The 12,270-nt window shown below is 39.0% G+C and overlaps 1 protein-coding gene across 4 annotated transcripts in view; it reads left to right on the top strand.

Moving 5' to 3' along the window:
* ANO10 (anoctamin 10) overlaps positions 1 to 12,270 on the top strand; it is a 127,255-nt gene extending 114,985 nt beyond the window's left edge. For all 4 annotated transcript variants that reach the window (XM_080387236.1, XM_080387235.1, XM_080387238.1 and 1 more), the window contains one exon: positions 11,387 to 12,270. In XM_080387236.1, coding sequence (XP_080243362.1) covers positions 11,387 to 11,422 — 36 coding nt within the window. In that variant the 3' untranslated portion in view covers positions 11,423 to 12,270. The remainder of the gene's footprint in view (positions 1 to 11,386) is intronic.

Genomic DNA, 12,270 nt, shown 5'->3' with positions numbered 1-12,270 from the left:
TTTTTTTGCAATTATTCAAGTTCTGTTTAGAAGGTAACAGTTTTAATATGAAGTTCTAAACCCCAAAATTACAATGCTATTAAAATAAATTCTTACAAACGTATATGCGTTTTATATAATGAATTAATCTACTTATGCCTTTATATATAATTTTGCACAAAATTTAAGTCAACAGAGAAACTGGGATTATAGGATTGGCAAGGCTTGAAAATCAAATTAGGTAGTCAGAAAACATTCCTATGTTTTTCCAGTCTTCCTCATCCTAAAATCTTTTTCTGTAATTGCTCAGTTATGATGTGTAGAGTGTTCCAAGGCACTAAAGCCAATCTCAGAAACACAGTATACGCTAATACGCAGCATATCTACAGATGGTTGTATGTCTTCATGTTACAAAGTTGCTTAAAAATTCATATCTCTTCAGCCTGAAGTAGTAGCTATTATACAGCTTTAATTTTCCATAGCTTGCTCTTTATCGGAAAATAATTTCGTAAAGCTTGGCAAAGAAATTGCTGACAATATTAGAGGCAGAAAACTGCAAAAACTTGTTAAGGTCTCTGACTGCAGTACCAATAGCTCTGAAGAGGGTGCTCCAGAGGAAGGGCACCGAGGGCGAGGCAGTACTGATGAGTACAGCAACTCCTTGTTGTAATGCACAGGAGTACTTTGTTATAGTGAAGAAGCAGACAGACAGGAGCTTTACCACTCAAGCATTACATCACTTTTGAACAAATGTGATAACCTGTAGCAAAGAGGTTTTCTTCCCACTAATTTGTTGGAAAAAAGGAAAAGTGTTTTGTTCACTAGTAACCTAGGAAGCACGTAAAGGGAAAGTCTGGCTTCACTGAAGTAAACGAGAACTTTGCCACTGCCTTCAAGGAAACCAGACCTTTACCCTTTGCTACGTTGTTTAAAATTACTGCAGGTATAGCAATTTATAAATATTGTTATACCTGTAATTTAGGACTATGTCAGCTGTTGTAACTTTACTCATGTTGAAGGACTGCAGTTATAAACTACCAAACTGACCTTTTACTCATTTTCAAAATACCTGTGCAAGTTAATTCAAGGTTTATTCTGGCTCTTACATGGTCATTAGACAATCTTTTGTAGTTCTCGAGGAGTAATGCTTCGTATCCAGTTGTGCATCTTCAATGAAAATGGCAAGTTTAATAAGCTGTATGTGTCCTTTGCATCTGTGTGCATATCTGCGTAAGGGCTGTGAGGTCAAGGGTTTCTCTAGGTCAGGCCCAGAGGAGCAATAAGCAGATACCTAGCATAGAGCGAAGAGCCCGGCTAACCTATTTCCCCATAACATTTTCCCATGCTTAGTTCAAGAACTTCCCTGAGACAAATCAAACCATAAATCCACTATAACTAGTTTGAGCAATTTGCTTTATGTGAGTAGGTAAGCAAATCAATACCTGTAACTGATCAATACTTACGCTTAGCCCAGTGTTTAACTAAGGGAAACCATGTTGCTGCTTTTTCCATGTGTGCATAGTCGTCCCAAGGAGCAGGGTACTTGGCAGAAGGGGAATTTGCCTCGTCACAGGTGTCTTAGGTGGAAGAGAAATTCTGTCAGTGGTGCCGTTGCCATTCTGAAAGAATTTGCAAAGGGCCTTTGATACACTTTACAATTGGTAGAGCTGATTTCTTCAGAGTATCTATAAAATTACTGTAACTGGCAATTGGTTACCAGCTCTATGTTGTTTATTTTTCACTGGGCTGTGAATAGGAGGTAGAAGAAAGTTTGCATTTGAAGAGAAAGACAAGAATTACAATGTTACTGGAAATTATATTATAAGGACAAGTACTTGGCAGGAGAGCTTCTACAGGGGAGGAAAACAAGATGACCCGGCCAGGTCCCTTCTGTTGCTGGTCTTGCACTCCTTGCCTATTAAACTCTTGCATAGAACTGAGAGTAGTTCTGCTTCACCAAATCATTTAAACGTTGAATAGTTTTTCCTGCTTTACTGCAGTGAAATTTTATTCTTTAAATCCTGTGGTAACAGTAACTTTAGAATTAAACTCACTTTCCATGCTGATACGGCAGATTAATGGAGAGGCAAATTTCTTCTCAGGAAGAAGTCCTTCAAAGAGTGGTTGCTTTTGCTATGTGTCTGCCCGACACTTGGTATGGAAGCCTGATTTCTAAACATGTGGTTTATACTTCAAGTATATTTTAATATTTTCTACTTATACTGTTGTTGTTTGATTTCTTTCATGTTATCTGACGTATTTGTCAGGCTGAAGTTTCTTGCCTGCTGCAAGGGAGACGGAAATTTTGTACTTGCAGCACTGTGGCAGGTGTGTGGTACCAGGACAGAGAATAGCCATGCACCCACCATGTCTGTTTGGTTTTTATATCAGATTTATGGCACAGATAGAAATTTCCAAAAATAGTGCCTGAAGTTGGATTCTTAGTTTCCTATCTGGAGGCCAATCTAGATCACCTAATTAAATCCCTGTCTAGAGTAACCTTTGTTTGTTGTTACTTGTTTTTTGGCAACCAAGCAGGGCTCTGTGCAGATCCACAAATTAAGAAATTTGGAAGGAAATGTGAGCCCAGGTTATAACTCGGACCAGCTGGGCTTGGGCTGGGGCTAGGCATGCCTTTGTGTCTGCTGGCAGAGCAGAGGGTGGACAGGGTGCTGGTGCTTTAGGTGTTGGGCTTTGTATGCCTGGGTTCCAGCGATGGCCAAATCTATGTCCAGAAAGTAATGGTATTATGGGGTGGGTTTTTTCTTCTTGGGGTTGGGCGTAATTCATTTTGAAAAACCATCTCTGCTTTTCACACAGTCTGTTCCCTGCTGTTGTATGGATTACAAGGAGTCATGTTCATGCTCTTTTTCCCCCTCTGTTCTTTTAGTGGCATTAAGTAGTTTAAACTAGTCTTTTGCCTTTTGTGGAATTTGTTAAAGGATGTTGGTGAAAGCTGTATGGGTTTTGGCATGTGTAATACTGGAATAAATGTTGTGTAGTCTCCTCTGGCTAAACCTCTGCGATGTGGGTTTTATGCACTCGTGGGAGGCTTGTGTCTATAACCCAGCACGTCCCTTCCAGCCTTAAGCTGGAAGAAGTCGAAGCACAGAGCTCACATAGCTTTGCTCATCTTGAAATTGTTAGACCAAAACATATGTTCTCTCAGAAGCTGTAGTGAGCTGTGTATTTTTGACATCACCTGAGCCACCTTACCATTCAAGCAGAAGTGCAAGGAGGAAGGATGTTGGTGATCTCACTGCAGCGCTGCCGACCACCTTCAAGTCTGTTGTCACTGGTGCTGGCGTTCTTTCAGATGCTGTTTTGCTGGTTTTGCAATTTCTCAGCCATGCCTCCTGAATCACGAGGCAGGGTGAGTGCAAAGCATGTGAGCTTAAGGAGTGAATTAGTGTGTACTGAGCAACCTGTTTCTTAGCCAGGCTGTTACTGCTATTAGAGTTGGTGTAAGGCTAACTTAGCTACGTCTGCAGTTACACTTCAGTGTCAGGCATACCAATATCCATGTATTAGGGGTTTGCATCCAGGGGCCTAGTTATACTCTCAAAGTGCTGGGTATTTCTCTTCCAAAGGATAGGTACCTGCTCAGGGGCATCCTGCTTAGCATATAAGCTTGTTAAACTTCAGATGGGAGGAGTGGTTTGTTTTACCCATTTTCTCTTGACCATAACTAGTAATAGCAAAGTGGTAATTAACATTATCCAAAACCCCTGAGAAAATAAATTTTATCATAGCTCACCCTTAAATCATTAAAACATTGTTGACATGCTATTAACCTAGGGACAAACTGCACCTTTAAACTGTGGTGAAATCTGTTTGACCCAGGTTACAAAATTAAAGAAATATATGACTGATAGGCACAGATCTGAAAGGACTGTGCAGCCCATCCCTCTGCTCTGAGACATGATCAAGGTCATGTCATTTTGGATATTGTTGCATCGTTGCTTTCATAGCTATTCAATAGTTTCTGACTCCAAAATCTATTGACTGGCTGCTTATTGGATGGGAGATAATTGCATAAGCTAAAGGGGAGAGCATCTGCTAGGCTGGTCTGGCATCCTGTGAGTGTGGTTAGAGCACACACTCTTCCATAGGCATTCAGAGATACTGTTTAATGTTTAATCCTTCACTTTGCAATGACATGGTCAGTTATGGTGAAAGAAGATAGTTTTTAAAAGTGTGAACTAAAACTAGATTAAGATAGTTTAGATGTTATAAAGGTCAGAATACATAAGCTATACTTGACGGAAATACTGTGGTACTCTAATGTGGCTTCTACTATTTCTGCATTTTTGTACTATCTACTGAACTAAAATAAGGTTCAGCAAAGGGTGACTAATACTGCAAGAATATTGTAATGAGTATTAATTATTACTTGGCAATTTAAATCAATATTTACAATTATGAAGACAACATGAAGTAGATCAGAAAAAAAATCTTGGAAAAAATCTCCTACAAAGGGGGTTGCTTTGTCTGCTATGGTTTGCAGCACTATTAAACAGGCATAATACTCCAAGGCATGTATTATGGGATTCTGCAAGTTTTCCTGACTCTGCACCTAATTTTATTAAATACTATTAAATATCTAATAAAGAAATATTAAGCAATCTTATCGTTCCATTAACACTAGTAGCTTTTTGTACTTGGTACTCTGTCATGAACTAAGCATACAAAAAAGGAAAGAAGAGAATTATTCTTTTGCTGTTTGCTGTTACCTGCTATTAGTTGTGATTCTCACTCTAGATCTGTAGAGTCCAGGCAAACTTCTCTGTCACAGTTCCTGTAGGAACAACTATAAAAATCTCTCAGCCTGGGAGGGACCTCAGAAGGCCTCTAGTCCAATCCCTTGCTCAAAGCAGGGTCAACAGCATTTTCAGACCAGGTTGCTTGGGGCTTTTTCCAGTCAGGTCTTGAAAACCTCTGAGGACAGAGACTGCAAAACCTCCCAGGGCCTCTGCTGCAGTGCTTAGTTATGCTTGTAGTGAGGTTGGGGGCGGGGGGGTGTGTTGGCTTATTACTTTATGACCACTGTGTTTCTTGATCTCTTGCTGTGCACCTCAGCAAAGAGCCTGGCTCCATCTTTTTGCCAGCCTCCTTGTAGATATTGGCAGGTGTCTCAGCCTTTTCTCACAGTGCATGTGCATCAACTTTCCACCCATCCTGTGTCCCATGGCTGGATTTGGTGGAGCTGATCAGTATCCTTATTATACTGGAGGGCCTAAAACTACACACAATATTCCAGATGCAGCCTAGAGGTAAGGAGAATAAAATAGGTGCAGAGCTTGGTAACTTTTCAGTCCTCAAGAAGTTAAATTACTGTAATTGCTTAGAGAGTCTTTCTCATGAGAGCTATACAATTCAGCATTTTCTGTTGTTATCTTCAGTTTAAAATTCTTCTCACCTCCTTATCAATAATTTGCATTTTGGCTGTTTAATGCTTATGTATGTCTTTTCTTTGTGGAGAGTTGTTTTCACTGGTTTGCAGCATCACAGGGCTATTCCTCTTGGCTCTGGTAAATATGGAAGTTGTTAAGTTGTTCCTACAAGTCTTTTATCATATTAAGCAGAGGGGAAACTGTACTCTGGAAATCAATAGCTTTCAGGAAGACTTAAGGGTTGTATTGGATGAGTTACTGAAAATAAGCATTCAGTGGTATATTGTGGCTGTGTAATACAACACAGAAGTCCTGGGATTTATAAACAGGACTATACTAGTATAGAAGCTATTTATCACTACTGCAAACAAGCCTCCGTTATCATCTCCAGCTATAGCAACTAAGAGGTTGCTGAAAAACTGGTCAGAGTTGGAAATGAGGCTTAAAATTTACGTCAGACCTGAAGTCCTTAAGCTCCATTCCCTGCAGAGGGTTCAATGCCATGTGCAAAGACCTTGAGGGAAGGTTTGTAGTTCTAGATACAAAGTTAATACAACTTTCCGCCATTATAATCAGTGAGAAAAAATTTCCATTACACTTTTATACAGAATAAAGTATTAGATGTGGAAGGAAGAGGCTTACTGAGTTTTGCAAGTGGGTGTTAATTTGCCACTTCTGTAACTGGCAGGTGCTTACAGATTAAGTTGATACAGTTCTTGCAGTTGTCAGCTCAGGCAAGACCCAAGGAACTACCTTTGTTGTGACTGTGCACCATTGGGAAAGACTTAATTTTAATATATCTCCATCATAATTTCATATTATAATTAATTTGAGAAAGTCTGAAAGATACCATGTAATGCTACACTTTCTTTAAGCAGTAAAGCACTTAATGAGCTGCTCTACATGGTAGATACAGGAAAAGCAGAAGATGGAGTTGCTGATAAGAAACATGCCTTCATGTCGTCTTGCATTTAACGATATGGCTATTTACATGCCTGTTCCTCATATATGCAAACATACATGTACAATTGAGTATGCTAATGGAAAAGCACCAAACCGGTGAGTCTTAACTCCTGGTTTCATTGATTTTCACTTTTAAGTGCTTTTATTTTTTAGAATTGTTTTCCTCAGGTTGTGGTTGAATTGTCACTTGGCGTTAACACACGCGGTGGTAAAATTAAGAGTACTTAGAGGCTGGCTTACCAGGACTGAGCATAACTAGAAAATAACAGTCTTCTAAGCATTTGACATGGCGTTCAGCGAGTGCAAGAAATCGACATTAAAAAGATCAACAGAAAAAAGGAATGCAAAGACTGTTAACCCCCTGATGTTGGCTGTCCTGTAGAAACCATGAAGGAAAGTTGAGAGTGTGTGATTAGGTTATGCATGTGTGTGAAACGAGCAGTGGTAGCTGCAGAAATGCTGGGTCGTCTCTCATCCTCTCTTGCAGAAGGAAGGTCACAGATTGATTTGCAAGATAGGGTTTGCGAAAGGCAGCAGACGCTTCCTAGCCGCATGGGTAGAATGAAGCTTCACGCCGGGGCACGCAGTGTCCCTGCTCAAAGCAACCCTACTGCACAGAGTGACACGCAAAGTATCTTGTCACCCATGGGCTCTGTGAGCAGGGTTTGAAAATGAAGGTGGGCCACGGTTCTCCTCATGCTGTGCAGAGGCAACTTGGATTTTCTGTGAGGCTGTGGCTTGACCAAAGCCCTGGCACTGCTAGTGGTAAATCCCTTGGCAACTCAACCGGTTTGGCTTTAGTCAAGGTCTGTGGTGTTACTGTGTATATCTGTTAGTTCATGTTTGTGGCTATTTCTTTTACTTGCATATATAAAGTGGTATTGTAGCACTAATTCACAAGATCAGACTGCCATAGACCTTCGAACTGGAGAGTTACCAGTTGTTGGTAACTACAGTCAGTACCCTGCATACTAGAATTTGTGGCTGTGGCTATGAACACGCAAAGGAAGTAGCCTGATTTCCAGGCTTGGTATGCAACTGTACTTGTGGTGCGAAAGTATCTGTTATGTTTTATTAAAATGCTTTCAGAAAATTTAATGTTGAAGTGTAGTGAAAACTAAGTAATTGGTTTACAAATAGGCTTTACCACATTGAAGGATTTTTGCTGTTTCTACTGAAAATACTGTCTAATTATATTATGTGTGCTTTACAAAGAAATTTATATTTAATAAAATGGAAATAGCAAATCTATTGAATTACAGCAGATAAATATTTAGAGCACTTCCTAACAGTAGAATTTTAGAATAAACAACACAATAGCCCCACTACAATAAATTAGTATTAGTTTAAACATACGCTTCGCGTACATACTGCATGCACAGGGTACTGTAGCTAAGTGTGCCGCATAAAACGGACCACTGAGTTGGTACAGCCCCACAGTGGGAGAGAGATGTGGTCCTAGGTGCTGCACAGAGCCAGGCCTAGCTTGATAGGGAGCAGGAGTGTGTGATCACTTGTCAAGCACCAGCCACCTATTTTGCAAAACAGAAGCATAAACCTTTAACCCTCGGCTGATAATAAAGAGTGGTTTCTCGAGCCAACTCATTTCTGAACTGTGCCTCTGGTTAGTGTACAGAGGCTTTTAATACCCCTCAGCTGAGCATTGTTTTTCTTTGTCGTTACGTGTCTAGTAGGTTTGAAAAGTGGATAAGTAAGTTTTTAATCTCCTTTTTCTGTATTTTTAATACACTACTTAAAACTGACAAAGAAATGCCTTTTTGATGGAAGGGCAAACTCAGTCCCATAGGTTTGTCATTGAGCCTGTTGGGGCCATCAGGGGAAAGGTGATTTTAAAATGTACCTTGTCAGTTCCCTTTTTCATTATCAGAAAATACATACTCCCTTTCCCATATGTTGTCCTAGAGAAATATTTTCCCAGTAAAAAAGAACATTTCCTTTCATAGTGAAAGAAACGAAAAATTCTTCAGCCTGAACTTGGCAAAGAATTTCACTGTCTAATGGTGCCACCACACGTTTCTTGCGGAAGTAATAGCTCTTAGGGGAGCCTGATGCTGTCAGGTACTGCGAAATATGTTTTGGTATTAGAAATTATAAAGAAGAAATGAAATATGCAACTCTTGGGGTTTTTGCATTGCTTGTGATTAATTTCCTGAAATACATGAGTGACTGCATTTGGACTGGTTTTGCCCAGGCTGTGTGTGCCATGGCAGCATGTGAAGCGGTTTTAAGAGTTTTTTCTACTCACTGGCCCACTAAAGAAGCTGGGAAATTTGTTTGTTCTTCGTATATTTTAAATTAATATATAGCACAAGAATATATATATATATGTATAAATAATACACTAGTATAAGATTCCCAGCATAAAAGAATATTAGCATAAGAATTGCTCAGTTAAAACTAGGAAGGCCTTCAAAAATAAATTACAGTAGTCCCACTTGTACAAAGTTTTTGGACAGATTGCCATATAGTAATCAGTAATAGTCATGTGCTTGGGATTTTTTCCAGACTTTGGCAAGCTCTGCAGAAATCAGAGAATAAAAATACATTTCCTGTTTTCTATGTTCCTCATCAATCCCCTTATAATTACAACAGTGCTCAGAATTTAAGAAAATCATTCTAAAATAAGAGAATTAGGTTGTAATTGGGTGCATCATGAACTGAATTAAGTAGGTTCTGTCTTCTGTACTTTTAAAATGTTTTTACAATAGGGGTAGAAGGCACTTTAATTTGAATGCTATACTTTTATACAGACACTTGTTTAAGTGAATCAGGTTGCAGAAGAGGAATCTGTATTCCAGCATTTAGCTATGGCTTTTTTTTCTGCACTGTTGCTATGGAGAAGTGTATAAATATTTGCATCACAAACTAATTTTACTTCCCTTATAGATGGCATGGAAATACAGACTAAAAGTGGTAAAGAACAGTTATTGTAAGTGGGTTTTATCATGCAGAGTAATGTTTTGGAAAGGGTTCAGACACAGACTAACAGCAAAGGAAAGTTAGAAGGTGCTGTATTAAAGCAATCTGATGTCTTTATGTTATGGACAGAAACTGAATGAAAGTGTCCGCTGTATCTGCAGTTTCCTCTTTTCCAGATTTTTTTTGTAGCATTATTAGGTATTAGTCTTTCTATAGCTCATATGTACTGGGCCATTTGTATAAAATCAAGCATAAGCATAAAAGAAAGGACTTTTCAGAAGCTTGTGTCCATCTACCACTGGGTGGATGATACGGAAACTACACAGCTGCTTAGGAGTTGGAAGATGCATAAATTCATATGATCACTCACATTTTTTCAGCCTTTTTTCTTTCCTTGTCTGCCAAATTGCCTCGAAGGAGGCAGTCATGCTGGACACCAGCCTATGGCCTCCTGAATTCCAGCAGTGCTGTGCATCTCCTTACCTTTGCTCCTCACCCTGTCCTTTGGGCTGGTCTCCATCAAGTCTCCTTCCTTTGACTGTTGTCTCTCAGTCTTTTTTTTTTTTTTTTTTTTTTTTTTTTTTTTAATTAAGTCATGTTATTTCTTAGTCTATCAGGGTGGTTTCCAGCCTTAGAGACATTGCAAGACCCTTAGCTGACAACCACAGGTTATGCATGAGAAAAGCCTTTGACACAGTTTAAACTCTGCTCTTATTGCCTCTGTAGATTCTGTATTATGAAACATCCTCTTTAACAAGAAGCTTCAAAGAATGGCTCTGCTTTGTCTTACGCAGCAGATATTTTTCACGCCTGGAACTGTTATTCGTTATTCTAGTTTCACATTGAGATCTCTCTGGTGATGTCCTAAGATAATGAAAATAAAAACAAATTACACATATCACCATAGCAGTCTGCTACCTCTTTTTTATATCACAGGATGTTTTCGTTCAATTCAATAGGAAAAGAAAAGGGGGGGTGGGGGTGGGGGTGGTAATACAGAAATACTGAATAACTTAACATCCGTGCAATGGGAAACTAGGGGCAGTGTTGTGTTAGTAGTTCCTTGACCTTTTGAGAGCCCTTAAAAATTTAAATCTTTAAGACTAAATTACTTTCATGATTTTTCTAAAATGAAAAAAAACCCTCCGTAGTATTGAAGACTTCATAGTGAACTAAAATTTTACATCTGTAAAGCATGTACCTTAAAAATGTGCATAACACTTTGCCAGTAGGTAGATTCTCCCACTGACTAAGCAAATTGCTTTTGTGTCTTCAGAATGAATATCTGTTATATCAAGGACAATTAATATTTTTTTTTTAAATTCCCTTTGTGTCTGAGATTCTGATATCACAGTCTTGCATTGTGGTGAGCATTTTGTTTATATGAAGTTATCTCAAAGAACTGTGTTTTAATAAATAAATCAATCTGTGATTTGGAGATAAGCAGTCTTATTTCTAGCCTGGTATCAATGTCTTCCTAAACATAGGAGTGGATTTCCAGTGAAGCCCATCAGCTGTACCTGTCTGTGCTCACTGCCATTGTTTTAGGTAACAGCCAAAGAAGAGATAAAGTGACTGCCGGTCACCCTGCACACAGGCGCGACCAGAAACACAGGGGTCGGGGATTTCCAGGAGCAGCGGTGGCGATGCCAACTCACACAGTGCATTGTCACTCACGAGCAGTTACTGCCTAGGAGTGGCAGAAGATAGTTCCAACACAACAGTAATTTCCCCCAGCTTTTCATTTTGCTTTTCTTGCAGCAGTTCCCCCTAGTCATGAGTCTGAGGGAGAAGGGTTTTTTTGGTACCTGTTGGGCCCAGTAATTTCAGCATTTCATTGCAACAAGAATTAACACACAAATTGTGTCACTTGCCGAGTCTTTTTGTGTGAAAAGCAATACCTCTGTTAAAACTGTGTCTTTTGTAAAAGTCAAACATAACGTGTTGACTTGTGGGGTTTTTTTTAACTATCAAAGCAAGGGTTTTTTTTGTGTGGTTTTATTATTCAGTTGGGTTCAGAAGTGTCCTGCTTTCAGATTTTGCTGTTTTGTGTAATTCATCATGCTACCACTGCACTTAGTGTACCTTTTCTTTTTTCCCTTCTCTCGCAGCAAATGAAGCTTGTGGCTGAGTCACTGAAGGAGTAAACATGAAGGAATGAGGATGACTAAAGCAGTCACATGTGAATGTGGGCACTTCTTGAGCGTTTGTTTATGATGATGTATAGCTCTCAGAGTGTGCACTCTACCATCTATTGAGTAGGTGGTACCTGCTTATATGATACTTGGTAAATATTCTTTGCCTTATGCTGTAAGAAAAGTATTTTCTCCTGCTCTCTTTGTTTCTTACATGCAACTGTTCATGAAGCTAACACCAAATAAAACACTCCAGCTTATGCAAAGTCTGGTTGAAATCTGCCAGACTCACCGTGCTTCAAGTGATTGAAAACAGATCCTGTGAGCAAGCGTCCAGAAATGACTGGAGTTTTCAACTGCAACTTTGTAAAAGAAAAAAGAAGGTAGACTAGTGTTTAATTCACAGTGTAATGTCTCTTTGGGGTTATTGCCCCTTTTGTTCCTTTATTACAATAGCTAATCAATCCTGTATTATTTCAGAGACTTGCTTATTAGCTGCTGTTTGCACATAGCAAATTAATTTAAATATTTTATACATTGCATAATGAAATACATGATTGTTCCCTGTATGATCTGAGAAAAAGCTGAACATTATATAATGCATACTTTGTAATATTTCTCCCGTGTGCTACTTGCCTAAATAAGCCCCTGCTAAAGTCTTTTCAAAAGCTGGGTAAAAAGCATTTTGTAGGAAACAGATTGCTGATCAGTAATGTATGAAGTGTATTTATTTTTTAATTTACATTAGATTTTCCTATCATTTCCCTGGACCTTGAACTGCAGTATTGTATGAATGCATCTTATGGTTAAATGAACTGCTAGTAACAGATCAATTAAACTTGGCACTTGATACACCAGTA

The sequence above is a fragment of the Falco punctatus genome (genome assembly GCF_963210335.1).
Source record: "Falco punctatus genome assembly, chromosome: 4".
Taxonomy (NCBI): domain Eukaryota; kingdom Metazoa; phylum Chordata; class Aves; order Falconiformes; family Falconidae; genus Falco; species Falco punctatus.
This window is presented reverse-complemented; position numbering and strand designations above follow the sequence as displayed.